The 24,189-nt window shown below is 42.5% G+C and overlaps 1 protein-coding gene across 3 annotated transcripts in view; it reads right to left on the bottom strand.

Annotated features, from left to right (window-relative positions):
- LOC122789915 overlaps nucleotides 1–24,189 on the bottom strand; it is a 931,531-nt gene that overhangs the window by 244,032 nt on the left and 663,310 nt on the right. For all 3 annotated transcript variants that reach the window (XM_044057371.1, XM_044057370.1, XM_044057372.1), the window contains one exon: nucleotides 20,082–20,239. In XM_044057371.1, coding sequence (XP_043913306.1) covers nucleotides 20,082–20,239 — 158 coding nt within the window. The remainder of the gene's footprint in view (nucleotides 1–20,081; nucleotides 20,240–24,189) is intronic.

The following is a 24,189-nucleotide window of genomic DNA, read 5'->3' as shown; positions in this document are numbered from 1 at the left end:
CACATCATGCAAAATCAAAGTTTCCCCTGAGACTCAACAGAAACTTCAGCGGATCCACCTGCTCCACTGTAGTTTCTGCAGGACCGGCGTCCGAACGGACGAATCAACCTGTCTAGGTTTCAAGGATTTGTCTTTGCGCTTCTTCGTGGAAGCGGCGGAGGATCCGACGGCATATTATAATTACACCGCTACCAAAGACTAACCTAGCACAATCTAACCTTCTTTATAGTGCGCTTATTAAACCTAGCACAAAACCGACACCCAACTACGTGGTCCGTCCCAAACAAGGAATGCAAAGAGAGTGATAATCCCTATGCGGTATCTGTTTCCCACAAGAAATACAATTATTCACTTTTTTTGACATCCGAATTAACTGAGGCAAGAAAAAACAAAAATATTCCCCAACGGGGTACTTAGCCCAACTTGGTTTCGGTCTGAAACTCAGAATACGAAAATTTCAGAACGCCGAACGGCACTTGCAACGCTGCTTCTGCATCGGACCATGCGGCAAAAAAGACTGAGGATATGACGTCGGTCATGCGCTTTTATACCCTGACGCTCTGATGTCAGATCTGAGCGCCCATGACCGACGTCAGCCTAATACTTTGGTATTCGGGCCGACCGAGGACAGCGGACTACCCATATGTAAGGACTGCAGCAATGTGAGATGAAGAACATCTTAAGACTTTTCCTTCTACCATTGATGTTGGTCAGACTCCATCGGACCCCTGAACGCAAAGTCTGACTACAAAGGAAGGATGGCCATGTTCAACTGGTACTTGATGATGATTTTGGTGGCGAAAGTAAATATGTCCATACGAGAAGGAACAGTTGTGAGAGAAAAGGGAATGGTGGTGCTGCAAGCGCAAACAGGTGTTACTGCTGTGTTCAAGGTAAAACTTTGTGAAGGAATTTTGGACTGTGCTAAATGGAACAATGATAATTTCTTGACTCGTGCAAAATACTTGTGCAATAGAGACTGTGCGTCCTGGTCAAATGTTTGGTCGTCAACAGATGTGAATGGATGGGAAACAAGTGGTGCAGTGATACCAGAGAAAGATAAAAGCAGGCAACAAAGAATAAAAATTGCACATTTCCAAGGTACCGAAGTAATTACTGTAACCATTGTGTCACCACAAGAAAGTGATTCAGGAGTATATGGAATCGGAGTGTCCCTTCCAACTGAAACTGACCCTTTGGGGACCCCTCCAACTTAAAGTGCAAAGCCTTAAAAATGCTACAAGTAAAGCAGATTTTGCCTTCACAGAAGAACAATGGTTACTCGAGACGGGATTCGTACACCATAATGAATGGTTATCTTGGGTTAGATATAGTACCCGAGAGGCACATCGTGAGAACTGTGTTTCTTGTGCTGAAGGTAAACAGCAACTAGCGACAGTCCCATTGATGCAAGATGAAGGTAACCTAACGTGTCTGTTAAAGTTATTCTTCAACAAAACTGAAGATAAATGCAAAAATGAAACTCAGCGTTTTCCAGTCATAAGCAAAGTTGAGAAACCGCCTACAGCGATTTCCTATCCAGGTTCATATATGTGCATTTCCAGAGATGGCACAGGAAAGAATTATGGCAATATGGGACAAAACTATTGCACTGTTACTGTGAATGGCAATGAGAATCCATTTCTGGAGAACCAAACTCATAGTTTAGCAGACGTTTGGTGGTTATGTGGAGACAACAAACTCAGATCAAGGCTTACGATTCCCTGGAAAGGAACTTGTGCACTCGCAAAGTTAATTCTGCCATTCTACATTTTCCCAGTTCCAGCAAGCAATTTCGTAAGAGAACCTGAAATAAAGCCGAGGTGGTTGAATAAGAGAAAAAGAGAGGCACCGAAGCAATCCTTCGATAACGGTGTCTACATCGATAGCATTGGCGTACCAAGAGGCGTGCCTGATGAATACAAAGCAATAAACCAAATAGCAGCTGGTTTTGCATCCATCTTTGTCTGGATTCAACCCAATAAGAATGTGGACTGGATCAACTACATTTACTATAACCAGCAGCGTTTTGTAAACTATACCAAAGATGCATTAAAAGGTATTGCTGAACAACTGGAGCCCACTTCGCAGTGGCATGGCAGAATCGAATTGCGCTGGATATGCTCCTGGCCAAAGAAGGAGGAGTTTGCAAGATGTTTGGGACTTTCTGTTGTACATACATCCCAAATAACACTGCCCCTGATGGGAGCATCACTCGAGCTTTGAAAGGTTTGGAGATGTTATCCGAAGAATTGGCAGAGAACTCTGGGGTAAATAATCCCTTTACAGACTTTCTACGAGCGTGGTTTGGAAAATGGAGTCATCTCATCAGCAGTTTCCTAGTGTCCGTCGGAGTCGCTGTGGCTATCGTGGTGGTATGTGGTTGCTGTTGTATACCCTGTATCAGAGGTCTTCTACAAAGACTGGTTGATACTGCTGTTACGAAAACGATGTACCAGCAGTTGCAACAGACTGGTGAAAGTGAATACATTGAAATGTGACTTTTGCAAATGTTTTGAAGTTTAAAAGTTTGTCTTGCAAATGAAGTAATCTATGCAAAGAAAAACTTAGTTTTTACCATATATTGCTGAAATAAAAAGACAAATAAAGGTGTTTTGAGGGGGGAAATGTTAAGAGAAAAAGTTTTAAAACTTTTAGTTATGTACTTAACATAACTTTAGATGTTTGGGATCCATCTCGCCTACATTCTGTACTGATGGGCTCGGAGCCGATCCCTCGGCTCCGACTCGGCACGCTATGCTACAGAGCAAGGCCTCTTATTAGCTGAGCTATTTGTTATCCCAGGATGCACCACCACTAATCCCCCAGATCTTGTTTGTCCGCATTCATGCACACATGCACAACTTGTTTATATAACATTGTTAGATGTTTCAAGATGAAACAACAGGATTCGGACCTTCTGATATCCTCTGATCTCCAAGGAAGGGGGAAGGAGGGTGGGTTATTAGGAATGTAGGCGAGATGGATCCCAAACATCTAAAGTTATGGTAAGTACATAACTAAAAGATGTTATGTGATCCTATCTCGCCTACATTCTGTACTGATGGAACAGCGTCCCTAGCACCTAAATCCTGGGTGGCTCATTGGACAACACTCCTGAGCACTGTGGAACCAAATGAAGCTCGTCCTCTAGATGCCACATCCAATTTGTAGTGGGAAATGAAAGTGTGCGGGGAAGACCATGTAGCTGCAGCACAAATGTCACTAATGGCAAGCTTAGAATGAAATGCTATCGAAGTAGCCATAGCCCTTGTAGAATGAGCTTTGACAGAGGTGGTAAGCTCTTTGTTAGAATAAGAATAAGCTTGAGTAATACAGTCCCTGATCCATTTGGCAATAGTGACCTTTGTGACAGCTTTGCCCAATTTATTGTCTGCAAAGGATACAAACAACTGATCTGTTTTCCTTGTTTGTTTGGTCCTGTCTAAATAAAAACGCAACTGCCTGTGGACATCTAGTGTGTGGAATATGAATTCCGCTTTGTTAGAATATTTTGGAAAAAAGACTGGAAGTTCTAACGATTGATGTAAGCAGAAACTGGAACAAACTTTAGGGACAAAGGAAGGATTTGGCCTGAGAGATACTCCGTCTTTGTGAAAAACCAAGTACGGGGGTTTTACTGACAAAGCTTGAAGCTCTGAAACTCTTCTGGCAGAAGTAATCGCCACCAGAAAAGCAGTCTTCCATGATAGAAACTTTAGATCACATGTAGCCGGTTCAAAGGGGGAGGAAGTTAAGGCGTAACACCACATCGAGATCCCAAGGAGGTGCAGGATGAGAAATCGGAGGTCTTAACAGAGCAGCACCTTTCAAGAAGGTCTTACACAATCTGTTGCTCATTAAAGGTGGGTTTATGGATTCGTGAAAATTGGAAATCACTGCCAATTGGACCTTGATGGTAGAGACTGAAGAGCCTTGATTGAAAAGAGAAGTTAAAAATTTTAGTACTTCTGCCACGGGAATAGAGATGGGGTCCAGGCCCCGGAGTTGAGCCCAAATAGCAAATCTTTTCCATTTGCTAGAATACAGTTTCTTTGTAGCAGACTTATGGGTCAAGATAATATGTGTACAACCTCTGGATCCAATGTATGACTCCTGACTATAGTCGGAAGAGGAGGAGCCAAGCTGTCAATTTTAAGGTGTGCAGGGACTGGTGGAACAGTCCCGACTGATGAACCAAAAGGTCTGGGATCTGATCCAGGAACCATGGACCTTCCAGAGCATATTTCCGAAGATAGGGAAACCATACTTGACGAGGCCAGTAAGGAGCAACTAAGATCATTTTGCTCCCCAAGAGAGATGCCTTTTGGATCACCCTGGGAAGGAGAGGAACTGGAGGGAAGGCATAAAGCAAGCCGGTGGGCCAAGGACGGGCTAGTGCGTCCATGGGGCTCTTCCCCGGAGCCGGGGTTAGAGAGAAGAATTCTTTGCACTTCGCATTTAGTGGAGTCGTGAAGAGGTCGCAACATGGAACTCCCCATTTGTTGAAAATCTGACTTGCAACTGTCATGTTCAGAGACCATTCGTGAGGAGAGAGGATGGTTCTGCTCAGTCTGTCGGCTATCACATTGGACTTGCCCGGGATATGAGTAGCCACTAGAAAGTGTTTGGTCGAGACTGCCCATTCCCAGACTCTCCTGGCCTCTCTGCAAAGAGGATAGGATCTGGTCCCTCCCTGTTTGTTCAGGTACCAGACAATTGACATGTTGTCTGAGTGAATGGCAATTACGCCCTGAGGGAGATAATCGTGAAGGGCTTGAAAGGACAGAAGTACTGCCCTCATTTCTAGGATGTTGATATGAAGTAGGGTCTCTTCCGGGTGCCATTTGCCTTGGACTGACCTGCCCAGGGAATGCCCTCCCCACCCCATCTGGGAGGCGTCCGTGGTCAAAGTGGCCGCAGGAGGAGGTGGAGCAAAGGGTCGTCCCTGATCCAAATTGGAGGGCACTAGCCACCAGCGAAGGTCCCGTTTGCATGTTTCCGTGATCCATATGAGGTGACTGAGAGGGAGTTCCTGAAAGGACCACTGAGCTGAAAGAAGCCACTGGAGAATTCTCATGTGCAACCTTGCCAAGGGGACTAGAAGAACCGTGGCGGACATGGATCCCAATAGCTGCAGGACCATTCTGCCTGGGGCTTTGGACCTGGGAAGTAAGGCTCGAACTTGAGTCTGTATGGTTTGTATTCTGTCTGTAGGTAGATAGACCCGCATTCGGTTTGAGTCTATCTCTACCCCTATGAATCTTATTCGTTGAGATGGCAGCAACACAGACTTTGGCCAATTGAAGGTGATTCCAAGGGAACTGCCCAGTGATATAGTGGCTTGTAGGCTCCGCAGTAGTAGATGCTTGGAGGTGGCAGTTAGGAGCCAGTCGTCTAGATACGGAAACACCTGGAATCCTAGACTTCTCAGGTGAGCAGTCACGACTGCCAAGCACTTGGTGAGCACCCTGGGGGCTGTGGTGAGACCAAAGGGCAGCGCGCGGAACTGAAAATGACTGCCTCCTAGGCTGAAGAGCAGATGTCTCCTGGACGCTTGATGTACCATGATATGGTAATAAGCGTCCTTGAGATCTATGGAGCACATCCAAACACCTCTCTCCAGCAATGGGAGAATGGTTTGTAGGGTGACCATTCGGAACTTGGACTTTCTGACTGAACGGTTTAGAATGCTGAGGTCCAAAATGGGTCTCAAGTCCCCGGTCTTTTTTGGCACCAAAAAGAATCTTGAGTAAGTCCCTAATCCGATCTGGTCTGCGGGGACCGGTTGGATGACTCCTTTTTGCAGCAGCTTTGAAACTTCTGAGGCTGCAGTATCCCGTTGACTGGGTGGCGGGTCCGGGATTTTTTTGGACTGAGGTGGAGAATGAGAGAAGGGGATGGTGTAACCTCTGGCGATAATTCGAAGCACCCATCGGTCCTGAGTGATACCTTCCCAGGCTTTTAGGTGCTTCGAGAAACGACCCCCGACTGGCTCCGGAGCTGCACAGTCGGGTAATCCCTCAGGGACTGTGAAAGGACTCGCGGTCTCCAGTGTTGCGAGGGCCTCTGCCGCCTCTGGGACGGCGTCTTCCGAAGAATTTCCCCCTCCCCTGCCTCTGGAAGGGGGATCCTCCTGCTGAGAGGGGTAAGGCTTCTGAGATCTACGGAACCACATTTTCCCTCCTCTTTTAGCCTTGGGATAAGGCCGAAAGGGAGTGGAAAATCGTGCCCCTACGGCAGTCAGAGTCTTACCCTCCTGTTCGCAGCGGGTCAGTGTGTCCTTTACCTTGGGTCCAAACAGGGAGGACCCATCAAAGGGGCGTCGGCAAAGGAAGACTTAAAGGCCTCCGCGAAATGACACAGGCGGAGCCAGGCTTGTCTCCGAGAGCAATGCCTGTACCGCTCTACTCGCCCGTTCGGCCGCATAAGAAATGAGCCTCATGGACGAGTTTGAAATGGACGACAATGTAGCCAGCTGAGAGCCAACCGTCTGAGCCAGCTCCTCAGGCAGGTTACCCAAGAGGGTATCGGATAGTTCTTTAATCAGATCCCTCTGAAATCTAGTAAAGTGCGTAAGGTAGTTCAAGGACCTTAATGTAAAGGCCACTGAACTTAGGGTGTGCTTTCCGTACCGATCCATGCTCCTAGACTCCTTATTACGAGGATGGACGGACGTCGAAGCCTCTGCTACATCTTGCTGGGTAGCAGATGCCACCACCAAAGCATCTACAGCCACACCTTTAGTTAGAAACTCTTTTTCAGGGGGTGCCGAGAGGAACTTATTCGGACGAGCAGGCACCGGTTCCACAGAGTCTGGGTGTTCCCACGCCTTTCGACAGATCAAATCCAAGAGCTCGTCGAAGGGCGGAGACACCCAGGAGGCGGAGGGCTGAGCCCCGAAGGCCTTAAGGAACACCGACTCATCAGCAGAAGGAGGTTTGGACTGCCAGCCGCCTCGTTGTTTAAGGGCTTCCAGGATGTCTGCAAAGGAGACATCATCCGAGGACGACTTAGGGGACCCCTCTGCATCATCGAGATCAGTGTCTGATGTAAGAGACTCATCAGGGGAGTCAACGTGCTTCCTCTTGCACGATCTTTTCCTGGGGGTTCTTCCGAAGAGGCTTCAGAAGGACCTCCAGGAGGGGGGGAAACCCCAGAGGGGGTAACCTCAGGCCCCGGGGCTCCGCTGTCTAAGGACAGGGGGACTGCCAAAGACCCAGTCTCGGTATGCAGGGAAGGAGCTGGGGAGACCGTGGAAGTAGCCACAGAAGATTTGGCTAACGCACTCCTCATAGCCCTGAAGGTGGGACCACCAGAATCCTGGGAGGGTCCCACCTCCGTGGCCACGACAGTGGACGGCACTCCCGCCGACGCACCAAGAGGGAGACTTGGGACCGAAAACATCAATCCCGAAGCATCCCCCCCAGGGCCGACGGAAGAAGTCCGTGTACTGAACTCCGACCCAAGAGCCGGAGTTGGAGTAAGGGTCGGGCCCGACCCTAAAACCTCCACCGGTTCCACCAGCACCGGCTCCAACGGTGCCGAGGCTGTTGGAGGAGGAACCATAGTAGGGAGGTGGACCATCGGCTCCGAAGCCGAATGGTCTGGAGCCGAAACTAGCTTTTGGAACACCGAGTCTTAGGAGCATCCTGTCGATATCCGAATCAGACATCTTGGATGATCTGGAGGATACCGATCGGGTCCGAACCGATTTCTCCATCGGCTCCAAAGGACTAGGGGACCGGCTCCGAATGGATTCTACCACTATCGGCTCCAAGGGAGATCTCAAGGCAATTTCCCTTGGTGCCGATAAGGACTTCGGCTCCGAAGGGGAAGAGTCTGAGCCGGTAACCCTTATCGGCTCCAATATCAGTGGAGCCGATGAAGGTGACCCGCCTCTCGATGCCCCAGTCCTCGGCTCTGAAACCAGAGGGGTCGAGGCTGGAGGCATCGAGACAGACCGTTCCGCCCTCGGCTCCGAAGTCCGTGGAGCCGATGGAGAAGTCTGCCTAGGTTTTTGGCAGTCGGTTCCGACAGACTTGTCGGAGCCGACGCTTTCTTCTTTTTTGGAGGACTCTTGATGAGAAGGCGTGACACACGCTACATGATTCTTGTAGGTGCTTGGCGCCTAAACAGTAAACGCACGAGGAGTGGTCGTCTGTTATGGACATCTTAAAACCACACCTCGTGCATTTTTTAAACCCAGAGGGTTTATGTTCTTTGGACATGACTTCGAGAACAACACAGTTATCTAAATAACACAAAAAAATTCAAAAGTTCAAAATATAAAGTTTTTTTTTTTTTTACACAAACAAGTGCACAAGAAAAAAACACAGAAAGAGAGGGTCAAGACCCTCTAACTAAAATGGGTACTTGACCCACTAATAAACGCTACAAATAACGCTAGAATAGCAAAAGGGGAAGGCCACTCTAACTAAAACGGAAACCTTCCCTTAACAAATATAACAATTTTCTCAACAGAATCAGCAAATACACACACGTATCACAAAAATAGCAGCTTTTGGGTTGAAAACTAGGAAATTCCTGACAGGAAAAGTCTAAATAAATTAGTACTTAGCCCAGCCAAGTTGAGACCACTTCTTAGCTTGTAAGCGGCAAACGAGATCTGGGGGATTAGTGGTGGTGCATCCTGGGATAACAAATAGCTCAGCCAATAAGAGGCCTTGCTCTATAGCATAGCGTGCCGAGTCGGAGCCGAGGGATTGGCTCCGAGCCCATCAGTACAGAATGTAGGCGAGATAGGATCACATAACATCATACTATTATTTGTCTCTTTCCCATCTAGCAAAATGAATATGCTATTTGCTGAAGTGATGGTAAGAAAAGGTCATTGAACCATGTTTACTAAAGATGGGCTTTACCTATGACAGATGTAGTTTGCTTAAGGGCTTTACCTATGATAGATGTAGTTTGCTTATAAACTTGAATAACATCTGTTTTCTATACTTCTGAATAAGAGTTAATTTACTGAGGCAGGCTCTGGAAAATTCCAGCTACCACTGTTGAACTAAGTATGCTGTACCTTTTTGAACGTTCTACACTGATTGTGGTTTTGAGGTAAACGTTCTACACTAGCTGTGGTTTTGAGGTAAAGCATTCTTTTCTGTGGTAAATCGTGATCCTAGATGTTTTTCATAGCCAACTGTCAACTGTCAGAAATGTAACAAAAGCTATTTTGGCTAGTAACAGGAAAGTATAAAAGTTGATGCCAGTAAACAAGCTGATCAGATTGAAATCATCTTGGCCAATATGCTGCTGCACATTGGTTAGCTGCAAATAAAGAAGTTTTTCATCACCTGAGGCAGATGTGACTCGCTTGAATTTTTTCTTCTGACATTTAGCAAGTGCATTAATAAGGTTCTTCTTCTTAATATTATATAGGTGCTCTCTAATTATTTATTTTAATGAGCGATCAGTTTTACCTACATAATATTTATTACATAATGTACATATATAGCAAGATATACCACATGCATAGTATTGCATGTTGCACTGACCTTAATATAAAAATTCTTGGTTGTATCTGGATGTTTAAAAACTATATCTGTGCAAACATAAGCACAATAATTACAGCTGCCACAAGGCTTAGTTCCAGGGACACTAGCTACTGGATTTTTAGATATGTTATAACATAATCTTTTCTTAAGTGAATTCTTATTCTTAAAAGAAAATTGTGGTCTCACACCCACAATTGTCTTAATATGTTCATCAGTTGTTAAAATATTCCAATGGGAATTGATTACATCTATATACTTAGCTATGTCCCTAGTATAATGTAAGGACACTCTTAAGTTTATTATTCACTAATATTCTAGTCCTTGGCCTGCTCTCAGAGAAGTAAGGTTTAGCTGTAGTAGACCTTAATGTATCTACTACACCAGAGGTATGCTGAATCAAATGTTGTTCATATCCTCTTTCAAATAATTCATTCTCAGTTTGAGTCCTAAATTTCTGATAATCTTCGTCATTAACATTTACTCTTGATGCTCTAAAGAACTGATTCATAGCTACATTCCTAAAAACAAAATTAGGATGCATGCTACATCTATTAAGTAGCTGATTAGCATGGAATTCTTTCCTATACAAACTACTAATCAATTTACCACTATCATCTCTAAAAATATATACTTCCAAGAAATGTATACCTATGGTAGAGAAATTCAAAGTAAAATGCAAAAAGTTGGATGATGCATTAATATACTCCATAAATTCAAACAATATTTCTTCACTTCCTCTCAATAGGATAAACAAATCATCTACAAATCTTTTATAAAAGGAGATACAAGCAGTGAAGGGACCATTTACTATATATTTGGTTTCCCATATACTCATCACGCATTTGCGTAACTGTTGGAGCAAGAGCTCCCCATAGCAACACCATTTCATTGCCAATATACTTTCTGGTCATACACAAATATATTATTACGTAATACAAGACTCAATAGAGTCTGTAATAAATATATATCCTTTTCATTAAAGTCTCCCATCATATTCAGTAATTGCACTACATACTCAATACCTATGTCATTTGGTATGACAGTAAAGAGAGATGTTACATCTAAAGTAACAAATATGAACTTATCCAAGGAAGTAATATCTCTCGAGTAATTATACAATTCACTTAAAAATTGTTCGGTATCTCTTAATATTATACAAGATTTATTCATTATCGGTTTAATATGCTTATCAATATATATAGACAATGACTCAGTACACCAATTGTTACCAGCAACTATTGGTCTCATAGGAGGCCTAGTACGATTTTTGTGTATTTTGGGCAGTCCTTGTATAACAGGAATGGTGGGATTAGATATATAAAAATATTTAGCCAGATCTTGGTCAATAACAGAAGTATACTGTAACCATTTAATAGTATTTTGGACAGTCTGTATCATAGAATCAACTCTAGCTGTTGTAATATTTTCATAAAAATTAGCATCAGATAACATCTTGTATTGCTCTATCATAATCAGATCTATCCATTAACACTATCTGACCGCCTTTATCGGCGGGTCTGATAACAAAATTTTCATTGTTTTGTAATGTTATCAAGGCTCCATGTTCTTCCTTAGTTAAATTGTAATTCCTACATAGTTTGCTATTGATGTTTCGCTTATTATACACTTCATACATACTAGAGATGCACAGTTGCGCAAATGCATTAATTAAAGAATTCTGCTTAGGAATGAATAAGCTAGGTCTTCTAAAAGAGTTATCAGACATCACATGAGTTATCAGACATCACATGAGTATCATTGTACATATTTCTAAGTGTAAGCTTCCGTGTAAACATTTTAATGTCAAAAACAATATCAGATATTTGCATATCCACAGTGAGAATAAACATTAAACCTTTGCTCAACACACTCATTTCATCTTTAGTTAAACTATGAGCAGATAAATTAACAATCAACGTTTCACTTGTTGAAAAGCTTTCTTTATCGTTAAAGGGCTTGTGGAGCGTCGCCCAATTTGCATTTGTATCTCGTGGCACTTCTGCCTCTGTTGTAACTTTTGTTGTCCTTGTCTCACTCGACTTATAGATCTCTCCCTCACTGGGAGAGGAAAATTGAGTCCCATATTTTTTGTGGCTAATAAAAAACTACTTCTATCAAAGTTCAAGACATTTCCCTGCTCACAGGGTGATACCAGCAGAGGAAAAGCTGCATCAGCGGTTTTATGTACTTCCGCCGTTGTAACAAGTGTTTTTCTATTAGTACCTTTGTCGACTACTGCTCCTGGAGCATTAGATATAACATTAGTAGAAGACTGTACATTTATAACATCAGAAAAAAGTTTACCAGCTTGCAACTCTTGATTTGAAATCTCCGACAGTTCTCCAGCTTCATGCTGCGTGATGTTAGTGCATCGTGGCTGGAGCGTGCTACGTGATTGGTCATCGATATCACGTGGCCAAGTAAAGATGTTACCCACTGAAAAATCCTTATGGTCCCGAACAATTTTATTCATTTTAGTCTGAATTAATTTTCTGCCATAAGCAAGAACATTGTCCAAGGTATCATTCATAGGTTTATTTAGAACAGTTGAGCGATACTTGGAACAAAGCGCTAGGTATCTACTCTGAATACCATCCAGCAATTTGTTCTCTTGCCTACTCGCTGAGGCAGTTAGTAACTTCAAATAACCCATGCTAGTTGAAAGATTCAGCTGTTGCCACTCTGATAATAGAGTGGAGACGCAGTCAATTTGTGCAGGCATTTTCAAAATCCTCAGACCAATTTTTATATTAAGGTCAGTGCAACATGCAGTACTATGCATGTGGTATATCTTGCTATATGTACATTATGTAATAAATATTATGTAGGTAAAACTGATCGCTCATTAAAAGAAAGAATTAGAGAGCACCTATATAATATTAAGAAGAACCACCTTATTAATGCACTTGCTAAACATATAGTGAATACAAATGAATTACATACTTTTACATTTTTAGTTTTAGATAGGACATATGATATTGTGAAACGTGGGGATATTAGGTCCAGAACGGAAGAGTTGGAGGCTACTTGGATAGTCAGACTTAGGGCGAATCATGGTCATGGTCTTAATGACCACGTCCCTATAAGACCTATATTACATAAGAGACCTTTACGCAAGTGATATGTACTATGTTTTTATATTTGTATTTTTAACTGGCTCCATAGTATTACTATGGTATTCACATATTTTAAATGTGTTGCTACTTTAAATTTGAATTGCTTTTTGATCACATGATGTTTTGAATGGGTATATATATGTGGTTTATGTCAGCAAATGTTAAACACCTGATGAAGCTGTATGTGAAAGCGCTAGTGTCATTAAAGCTGAGCTCAAAGACTACCTTCTCTGCCTTTTATTCTTTGGAACTACATACCTTCTGGAATTAGTGACTGCTTATACTGGAGCCATACCTTTGCTGCTTGGATATTCATAAATCCTAGTTTTGGACATGGAAAGCATTTTGCATAGCGTGCATTTGTGCATAATGTATGACCCGTTGTTCAGGCCTCAATTACAAAAAAAAAAAAAAATCAAAATTATTATGCTGTTCACTGTTCCATCCAGTACTGGGTGGATAAGGAAGCAGGAAAATCCTTGCCTATTAAGAGTTTGCAAATTATTACTGATTTTACTAGACTTCATTTTCCCCACACATCTAAAAAGCATAACAGGAAGCAATGGCAACATCTGAACTTTTAATGCTTTGCAAAATCTCTCCCATAAAATAAAATCATCCTATTTCCAAGACTTTATAGCATCTTTGGTACTTAACAATAGCACTCTTATCTAAACGGCCTGCTAATGGCCAGCAGCTAAATGGAAATGTATATAACACAAAACAAGCATATCCCTCAGGACAGTTGAGCAATGAGTTTATTAGCCACCAAATCTTTGTGGGGAAAAGAACTGTGTGTGTGTGTGTGGGGGGGGGGGGGGGTGCTCTGTTTTGAACCTTATCTGATCTTGAAAGGATCCCAAACCAATCTAGTGAGCACCTGAATTCCACACCTCCCAAACAAATCAAAAACATATTAAGAACAAAGTCTGCCACACTGATTAAAAATGTGTGTTAGGGTTCTCCTCTGAAAACAGTCCTAATAGAGTTAGACATAATTTTACAAAAGAATGGGATCCCCCACACGCAATCTTAGGATTTGATGCAATGACAGGTGCAAATATTAAGTTGTTGTTGTTGTTGGGTCTTTCGTCTTTTCCCGGTTAGAGGTCGCCACAGCGGAACTCCGGTCCGCTAATGATTGGCAGTAGATTTTTACATGCAGAGTTGCCAGCCCTGATGCACAACCTTCAAGGTATGCCCATTCACGCATGTCTCTATACAGAAGACGCTCTAGCTGAGAATCAAACAGGACGTCTTACTGTGAGGCGACAACGCTACCGCAGCACCACCACCGCAGTTGCAAAAATTAAGTACACCCCTGAAAATCACCATTTCAGTAAGTATTGCACTGCTGCAGTCAGTATACTCTATATACCTATTTTGCTGTTTAACCACCTGCAGCAAATTACCAAAAGTACGGTCTTACAGACTAAACTGCTCTTGACAACTGTCATATAACGAAAGAGAGAGAGACTGAATTTCACACTTTATAGTAGCCAGTGTGTTTCAATTCCCAAGAGGGCTACCACAGTTCAACAAACGCTGTCCTATAGTATTTCCATACCAGCCAATTTCACACACACCCACACGCACAGCCTTACTCCAACCCACAGCCTGGGACCAGTGAGGAGATCAAGGCACCCTGATGCAGCATCATACTGCTGCCTGAGGGTGGGGTCCTTTAAGCTATGACCTCCTGCTAACCACTCCCACATACACAACAAAATCCAAGGGACAAATACAATGGGGATGTGCAGCATTTCACCATGCCTCCGCAGCAGCTCAGCCAACATTGCATGTCTATTCCCATTTTAGCATTAGTCTCCTTTGCTTGTTTCCAGCCTTCCCCGAGTTCTAAAGTGAGAGGCACCCACATGTGCCCCCCCCCCCCCCCCGAGGATAACCATCTCCATCCTTCCCTTACTGCACCTCACATGTCCAAGCCAATAATTAAATCTGAGTAAGCTGGGCCATAATCTGGGTTTTATCCCTCTACACTTGGCTTAAGAATATTTATTTTGCTGAAGCTATCACACACAGCCATGTAACCTGGTCATGGTGAGTGAAGAAAGCTGAACTATAAAAATGAAGTTATGTTCTTACCATAACATTCTATCTGTGTTGTCCATCTTCATTTTACATGAACCTGTGTGTCGCGGTTCCAAAGCTTGGAACCGACTCGGCCATTTCAGTTGCTTGAGATTCGAAGCTCGAGCTCCTCCCCCTTCCCATAATGCCACCCCCCCCCATGTACATCAGATTGAGTTTGCTTTAAGTATTTATCCACTGTCCATCAAAAACAATTATCTATCACAAAGAAAAGGAAAGAACAACAGGAAATGTGGTTCCCATGACTGTATCCATCAAGTAACATGAAGTCTTGGAGGGGAGGGGAGGTTAACAAAGAATGAAGATAGACAACACAGACGGAATGTTATAGTAAGAACATAACTTCTTTACCTGATGTTGTCATCTTCATTCATTCATTAACCTGTGGGACAGAGTCCCCAGCTACAGGAACCTACGGTGGCACTCATGGAAGGATATTCCAGGGCACAGCAGAGCCAAAGTCACTCCTGTTCCTAGAAATGATGTCCAACTTATAATGAGTAATGAACGTATGAGGATTTCACCATGTAGCAGCTGCGCAGATGCCATCAATAGATACTCTTGACTAAAAGGCTTGAGAAGTTGCCATAGACCATGTAGAGCGAGCTTTAATTGGACAAGGTACAGGGATATTTTTAGAAGAATAAACAAGGAGATACAGTCTTAACCATCTCACCAAAAAGGTCTTGGTAATTGCTTTACCTCGTTTACTGTCTGAAAAAAAATATAAACAATTATTCATATGTCCTGAAAGCCTTAGGTATGTCCAAGTAAAAACATGGCTGCCTATGCACATCAAGTAAATGGAGAGCATATTCTCCCTTATTTTGAAAGTTAGGGAAGAAAACAGGGAGGTTAACAGAGTGTTTGATATTGGCTTCTGTAGCAACTTTAGGCATGGAGGAAGGGTTGATGTACAAGGTTACTCTATCCTTGTGAAATATTAAATAAGGAAACTTGGAAGAAAGGGCCTGTAACTCAGAGATTCTTCCTGCTGAAATAAGAGCCACCAGAAAAAGTGTCTTCCATAATCTACTGTGGCCACCAGTTTGAAAGGGGAACTAACCAGCACTTGCAACATAATGGAGCAATCCTAAGGGGGAGTAGGAACTTTAATGGGAAGATGAAGTAGAAAGGTGTCCATAAGAAAGGCCTTACAGAGTTTCGATGATACTAACAATTAGGAGTCTTCTTCCAAATGAAAGCTGGAAATCGCAGCTACCTTTGATGGTGAAAAAACTTGTCACATCATTAAAAAGGGAAACTAAAAATCCACCATCACCAAGACAAGAGCTGTAAAAGGATCCATTTGTTTCTGTTTGGCCCATATGGAAAACCTATTCCACTTACTCTTATAAATCTTCCTGGTGAAGGGTTTATGGACAGAAATCAAGATCTTCTGGACATGGGATTAAAGCTTGGGATGTCTGTCCATCATCAGAATTGGAGAAACCATGCAGTTAGTTTCAGGTCTTGAAGATCCAGGTGAGGGTGCCCCCCAAGGGGTGAGATTAAAGATCCGCAGCTGGATTTAGTGTCACCGGAGGTCAACTCAGATGAGAACAAAGATAGGTAACCCAGACTTGTTGAGGCTAAAAGGAAGCAACGAGGATCACCTTCCTATTCAACCTGAATGCCTTCTGCAAGAACATGGGAATAAGGAGCAATGAGGGAAATGCATAGAGTAGCCCAGGAGTCTAAGCAAGGACTAAAGCATCCCTTGGTGACTGTCTCTGAGGAGGGATCAAGACAAAACACCTGCTGCATTTGTTGTTGACAGGGGAGGCAAAAAGGTCACAGTAGAGTTGATCCCATCTTTGGAAGATCATGTTTGCCGTGGACTGGTTCAGAGATCACTTGTGAGGTATCAGTAGGACTCAGCAAAGCCTGTCTGCTAGGATACTTTACTCTGCCGGAATGTGCATTCCCACTAGAAAACACTTGGTAGAGACCACCCATTGCCACACACTCACAGCTTCTCAACACAGAGGGCATGACCTGGTTCCTCCTTGTTTGTTGATGAACCAGACCACTTGACATACTGCCAGTGTATACTGCAATAGTCCCATTTCAGCCACAGCCCAGAGATAATTAAACATATCACATGAAGGAGACCGGAAATCATGGTGTATATAGATTAAACAGAACTTGTACACAATTCAACATGAGAGACTTTTTCTAACAAAGAAAGCTTACAACAACAGGTTCAAGAGTAGTTACTAGACATGCAGTCAGGACACCACTGAGAAGCCTAGTTGAATTTCTCACCTGCCCCAAAACACTGGTAAAGTGACTTGCTCAAGGTCCCAGAGTTGGCAAATGAAGGTTGGGGGAATCAAACCCTATCCCACAGAAAGCAGCCTGTTAACATTTCATAGCTTTAAAAGAGTTCATTAACTGCCAGATACAGTTATGTAACGTTATATCCTACCACAGATTAGACAGAGTACACACGAAACAATAAACAAAACTATCTGAAGATAACTATACATTCAGTTATGTCACTGTAGGATAAATTTGGGCTTAGCCATGTATATAGTTTGTTTAAAGACAGACTCCAAAAACCTATATGCATGTAAAATCAGATTGGAGATTTAAGGTTAGAAGGTAGACGGTTACAACTGCAAAAGACATGGAGAAACACAGGAGTTCATATGTGGTACATTGTTCGATTGCAGAGTAAAAGTTCAATCAGAGAGACAGCTGGAAAACCTGAAATATGGCTACTAAAACTATAGAAAACAAGCGAGTCCCCACAGCGGATCATCTGTCCGCTCATGATTGGCAGTAGAGTTTTACGGTGTTGAGTTGCCAGCCCGGCGCCCAACCTTCCACGGAAGGCACACACACACACACTCACTCACACCTAGGGCTAATTTAGAGTGTCCAATCCACCTACAGCATGTCTTTGGGATGTGGGAGGAAACCGGAGCAGCCGAAGGAAACCCACGCGACCACAGGGAGGACATGCACACTCCACACTGAAGGCACCCCAGCCGAGGATCGAACCAGAGAACCTCTTGCTGTGAGGCGACAAAGACTTTAGTAGCAAACTCTTCAGAAGAAAATAAAAAGAGGCACTGCTTTACAGTGGCTATTTAGATTACTAACATCTTTCCAAAATTGTCTTTGGTTTGGAAAGACATGGAATTTATAACACTTGCACTCGTGTATTATTACAGGATGGATTAAGTACGAGACACAGTACTAGTAGAGTTCTAGGAGGTTTTTATAAATAAAAATATAATGGTCACCAATATTAAGTGAACAGAATGCCGCGGTGGTGCAGCGGTAGCGTTGTTGCCTCACAACAAGAGGTTCTCCCGTTCAATTCTCGGCTGAAGTGCCGGGAGTGCCTTCTGTGTGGAGTCTGCATGTCTTCCCTGCGGCTGGGTGGCGTTCGAAAGACATGCGTAAATGGGTGTGCCTTCATTGAAGGTTGGGCGTCGAGCTGGCATCTCGGCGTTCGTAAAAATCGACTGCCAATCATTAGCGGACCGGAGTTTCGCTGTGGTGACCCCTAACCGGGAAAAGCCGAAAGACAAACAACAACAATTTGCGTTAAAATAACATTCTGAAACTGGTAAGTAATAAGAGCAAAGTGTGTGATCATTAATAATAATGCTAGACCTGTTAGGCTCCTTGATAATATGGTAAAGATTAAGGTCACATTTAGTTAATTCTGAAAAGAGCAAATAACACTCACAGTCTTAAGCAGGGCACATTATTTATTTATTTTTTTTTTTGTTAAATAGGGTAATTGTGCTTTTATATATATATATATATATATATATATATATATATATATATATATATGTATATATATATATATATATATATATATATATATATATATATATATATATATATATATATATAGACATATATATATATATATATATATATATATATATACACACACACACACACACATACATACACACACACATACACACACACACACACACATATATATATATATATATATATCCCCATGGAAGTTAACATCATGACAGGATGAAAGTAGCCTAAGGCAGCTGTACAGGAAGCTTGTTTAGTGCTATTCAGTTAGGATTTAGGGTCAACATTAATGGAAGACTTGGCTAAGTTTTGTAAGCAATGAATCCCTTAATTAGGAGCATGCAACAACCTCAAATTTTCCACTTGTCCTGTCACGCTAATATTACTTTAAAGCCAGGGGATACAGTCTAAATATTAGAAGCTGTTTTTATCAGCATTTCTGGAACAGCAATACAGTTCATGTTACTGGCTGATAATCATGGACTGGTTTGTTTTAATTTAGTGATTATTCCACCACAGATGAGAAAGCCAACATGCTGAGGTTTACCATTTATATTCTGTAACGTTGCACTGGGAATAACTGGATTGATTTTCAAATTGGCAGATCTGGATTTCTTTCTAAATCCCCCAAGAGTAAAATTGACTAACTGATGATATTCCAGTTGTGTTACTGGAAGAAAGCAGTTAGAACTTTGGTTTTCTTCCGAAAATTATGCAGTAACGTAATGCGTAAACATGAGGAATTATCATTCTAGCAATGAAATTGTGACGGTTAGTAGAGATGGTATTCAAGAAATTATCTGTAGACATTTGATGAAATCTAAGATGAATAGGCTGGTGAGAAGTGTAACAGAAATGAAGATTAAAAGTATTGATTAAACAGATGTTTTAAATGTCATTATGAAAACAGCAATAGATTATTGCAGGCAAGGGAAACAGCAATGTTTTCCTTATTTGGAGGTGAATGGGTTAAGTGTTATGACTTACAATGAGGTTGCTTCAGATAACTGAAAAGTAGGAGGGGTGGCTAGGGAATAAAGGTAAAGAAGCAAAGTGAGATACTCAGTAAGTGTAGCAGGATTCAGGGTGTACATGCACATTGGGACCACTAGTCTGCAATCACTGAGGTAAACAATAGGGGAGAAAGCAAACAATGTCAGAAACAAAAGAGGGCAACCCAGTTACAGAACTCCAATGACACTGAGACCCCACATGGGCTGCTGTACACAGACCAAAAATAAACAAAAAGAAGATAACACAGGACTGCAGCCATGCTACCGACTACTAAACCTCTGTCAGTTATAACCTTAAAGGAACCTTAAAATGGAGCAAATGAGGCACGGCTCAAAGTCAGCACAGTGTTTACTCAACAGCAGCAGGTGTCACTGTTGCTAAATTAATATTTTGTTACTCACTGAATACAGTGGTGCCCTTTGCTACACAGATTTTCTCAAGAAATAACCATGTACTTGACCACGTTTCTTGCATGTTAATGCTAAAAGTACCAGTCTGGAGCCCCAGTTGCTCTTACCGCATGATGCCAATTCTTCCTTTCTGCATGAAGAGATCTACCTGCACATCAGAGCCGTGACCAAAGTACAGACGGGCATAGAAGGACCTTCCAGTCACTTGATTCGTAAACCAGCTTATATCCTCTGCAGACCAAGTTGAACCATGGACAGGAATCACCTGCAAACAAAACCTCATAATAAATAAGTCAGAACATGCTTCCTGTAAGCCATTAGATTTTCACTACATCATACTTAAAACAGAAGTATCCATTTCCCAATTACAGCAAAACAATCAATGGCATCTTCTATAAATTACATTGCAGCAAAATAGTGAATGAAGTAGCTGCAAAACAGAAACTTATAAAATGGGTGTCTCATTGAATAAGAATGCTAATTTATTACCGCAAGTTTAACCTGCTTTGTGAATACTTTATTTTATAAAGGTTGTCATACTTTAATAATGGTCATTTTATATCTCAGACAGAAGCTTTCCTAAGTTATGAAGACAAAATACTAAGGCACTTTTCTTCCCCCATTATACATGAGGAAATCATTATGAATGCATAAATTTCTCTCATTATGCAACTTGCCTAAATGCAAGTTAACAAGTGAGAATCAATGAGCAAGTTAAACCCACAAGTGGTCATAAAGGAACAAATGAAAGGTGAAACAGTAAAGGAAGCTAAGGGAGTTGTGAGATTTGGGTATGGGCACGGGGGATCAGTTATCTTTTTTAAGGGTCATTCAAGGGGGCACAAAGCATGTTAAGTAAAATACAGATGTAGAACAAACTTTAAAGTGTGTGTGAGAGAAGCTGTTGTACTAATAGGAATACAGGATGCACAAAGATGGAACACCTGTATGTGGGGGACCAACTACATCTGGCTGAACAAGGAAGCAGATAAAAGCAACGCTAGAAAAATATACTGCTGTAAGGTAGGGTGGGAAAAGACAGAAGATTAAGGGAGATGGAAGAAAGTGTGACAGGATTGTTAAGAGTGGAAAGACAAGAAGAAAAAGAAGGGGATGCATTAAAGGCAATGTTTGGAAATACCAGTAGCCTGTCACCAAACTGAGTCACTTCCATACAGCATATTTTCCTAGAAGGTTGGATTAATGACAGTACTACAGACATGGGCATGGTAAACAGTGTGTATTTACTGCAGATGTTAAATCTTCAAGTAGAACAGTGGTGGAATGAGTGCAGCAAAAAATAAATGTGAACAAAAATAATGTGCTGGGGGAGGGGGGTGTAGACAAGCAAAAGCCACAGGGTGCAGGGGCTGCGAGCAAAAGCCACAGGGTGCAGCGGCTGCAAGCAAAAGCCACAGGGTGCAGGGGCTGCGAGCAAAAGCCACAGGGTGCAGGGGCTGCGAGCAAAAGCCACAGGGTGCAGGGGCTGCGAGCAAAAGCTACAGGGTGCAGGGGCTGCGAGCAAAAGCCACAGGGTGCAGGGGCTACGAGCAAAAGCCACAGGGTGCAGGGGCTGCGAGCAAAAGCCACAGGATGCAGGGGCTGCGAGCAAAAGCCACAGGATGCAGGGGCTGCGAGCAAAAGCCACAGGGTGCAGGGGCTGCGAGCAAAAGCCACAGGGTGCAGGGGCTGCGAGCAAAAGCCACAGGGTGCAGGGGCTACGAGCAAAAGCCACAGGGTGCAGGGGCTACGAGCAAAAGCCACAGGGTGCAGGGGCTGCAGCAAAAGCCACAGGGTGCAGGGGCTGCAAGCAAAAGCCACAGGGTGCAGGGGCTGCAAGCAAAAGCCACAGGGTGCAGGGGCTGCAAGCAAAAGCCACAGGGTGCAGGGGCTGATGATACTAAGCATCTTCAAAAAAAAAAAAAAAAAAAAAAAAAAAAGGATGGGAGGTTACAAAGCAGTGCTCAAAGTCTTCAACCTCTCAGGGGTAATCCAGAAGGTTACAACAGCATGGGTAAAATCATGGAGTACCATCAGAAGTTTTACTGGGAGCTGATTTTAGACAAAGGGCAAGTAATAGAAGGCAATACCAATGAATAAATTCTCATCGATGCATACGAAAAAAGAAAATGACAATCTGTAAGCTGGCAGGGAACAGTGCCCATATTATGTATGGTCCTATTATGGTTCTCATATTTCTGTTTTGGGTCATCTTTGTACTGCTACACTCATAGTATAAATATACAATTGGAATTATACAAGTGTGATTTTCATGCTGGAAAGCAGGTAGTGAAAGGGTAACCATGAAGAAATTAATTTAATGAAGCACATAGAGACAATGAAGGAAAGGGTACAACTAGGAATCACCAGATCACAGGTTCACATGTATATACTGGGCTGACAACCACTAGGGACATTATAAGCATAGCTGTGCAATCCAACCCAATTTTGTCAGTACGTATCACATTTATTTTTTTATTCATTTATTTTACATTTGTTGACCGGGATTGTCCGAATGGATTTATGTCCATTTTCAGAGGAGGCCCGGGGAGAAAAACTCCAAGGTAAGCAGATGCAATAAAAACAATGAAAACATATTACAAATGTGGTATAGACAAAGAATACATAAGCAAACATGAATAGACAAGTTCAACAGGTTAGAGTTACTCCCTGGTGACAGTCAGGGGTAAGTTCAACAATAATCTGATTAATAGATTTTACACATTCTTGATGAGAGTTAGCCAGGCTTGTTGCAGTGGCAAAGCCAGTTTAGTGCCAGATGTTGTTTGAGTCTAGTTTTAAATTGGCCCAGGGAGGAGAGCAAAGTACTATCAGCTGGAAGTGAGTTCCAGGCTCTGCCTGCAGAGTTTGCAAAGAGGGAGTCACAGGCTGCATTGTTAATTTTGATTGTCTGAAGTAGTAGTCTGTTTGAGGATCAAAGGAGTCGTGGATTGTTATAGGAGGTGATAAGATTTTTAAGTGCCGGAGTATTATCCGGATTATAAAGGATTTTATTAGCCATAATCAGTAGGTTATATTAGATTAGACTGGGTAGTTCAAGCCACCCAAGATGGTTAAGATTGATACAGTGGTGTGTCCTAAAAGGCAGGCCAGTGGCAAACCTTGCAATGTGATTATAACAGGTTGAGAGTTTATTAAGTACAGTCTTGTTTAGATTAGAGAGTAGGGGGGATGCATATAGAAGTGTTGAAAGTAGGTGAGAGCTAGCTATGGCAATTTTGGCTGGAGGGGTGAGGAAGGCTTTTATTCTGTAAAGTGACCCTAGTTTTGTATTTATGGTTTTGATCGACTGGTTTACATGTAGGTCGAATTTTAGGTTATCATCAATAACAGTTTTGTAGAGGGGTCAGTGGAGATTATTGTGCCATCATTTACATTTATGGTAAAAGCAGCAGACCTTTGTGTTGGTGAGAATAACATCATTTTAGTTTTTTTGGGATTTAGTATCAATCGACGTTCAGAGAGCCAGTTTTCTATAGTATTAAAGGTGGACTGGGTAGCAGACCATAAATCTGTAGGAGATGTAGCTGAGCAAATCAGGGTGGAGTCATCAGCATATTGGATACAGCTGACATTTGGGATGACAGTATACAAGTCGTTAAATAAAGATGAAAAACAGTAGGGGCCCTAGTATGGAGCCTTGTGGTACTCCAAGGGTGTTAGGTAGTACGTTACAGAGCTTGTTCTGCCAAAGAACAGCCTGCTGTCTCCCACTGAGGTAGGATTTAAAGCACTGAAGGGCTTTAGAGTATAGACAGAATGTTTGCAGGGTGTGAATCAGAAGTTGTTGGTCAACTATGTCAAATGCCTTGGAAAGATCCAAGAAGAGGGCTGAGGATATGTGATTATTGTTAGAGTTACGGTTACTGTTTATGGTATTGGAAAAAGCTAGTAGGGCTGAAGTAGTGCTGTGGTGTGGACGGAAGCCATGTTGGGTATCTGCCATGAGGTGATTCTGGATTAGGTGGTGCATGAGTTGTGTATGTATACATTTTTCCATAATCTTTGCAAGTGGAGAAAGTATAGCTATTGGTCTATAATTGGAGAATTCAGTGGAGGAGCCTCCTTTATGTAGTGCGATTATGTAGGATGTTTTCCAAATGGTGGGAAGTTTAGCCTCTGCTATGGTATGATTAATTAGTATTGATACTGGGTAGACAATAGCATCAGCTGATTTTTGAAGGTACTCGGCGG

The sequence above is a fragment of the Protopterus annectens genome, chromosome 15.part0 (assembly GCF_019279795.1).
Source record: "Protopterus annectens isolate FY-2018-M chromosome 15.part0, PAN1.0, whole genome shotgun sequence".
NCBI classification, from domain to species: Eukaryota; Metazoa; Chordata; order Ceratodontiformes; family Protopteridae; genus Protopterus; species Protopterus annectens.
The sequence above is the reverse complement of the archived record's forward strand: the minus strand, read 5'-3'. Positions and strand labels throughout refer to the sequence as shown.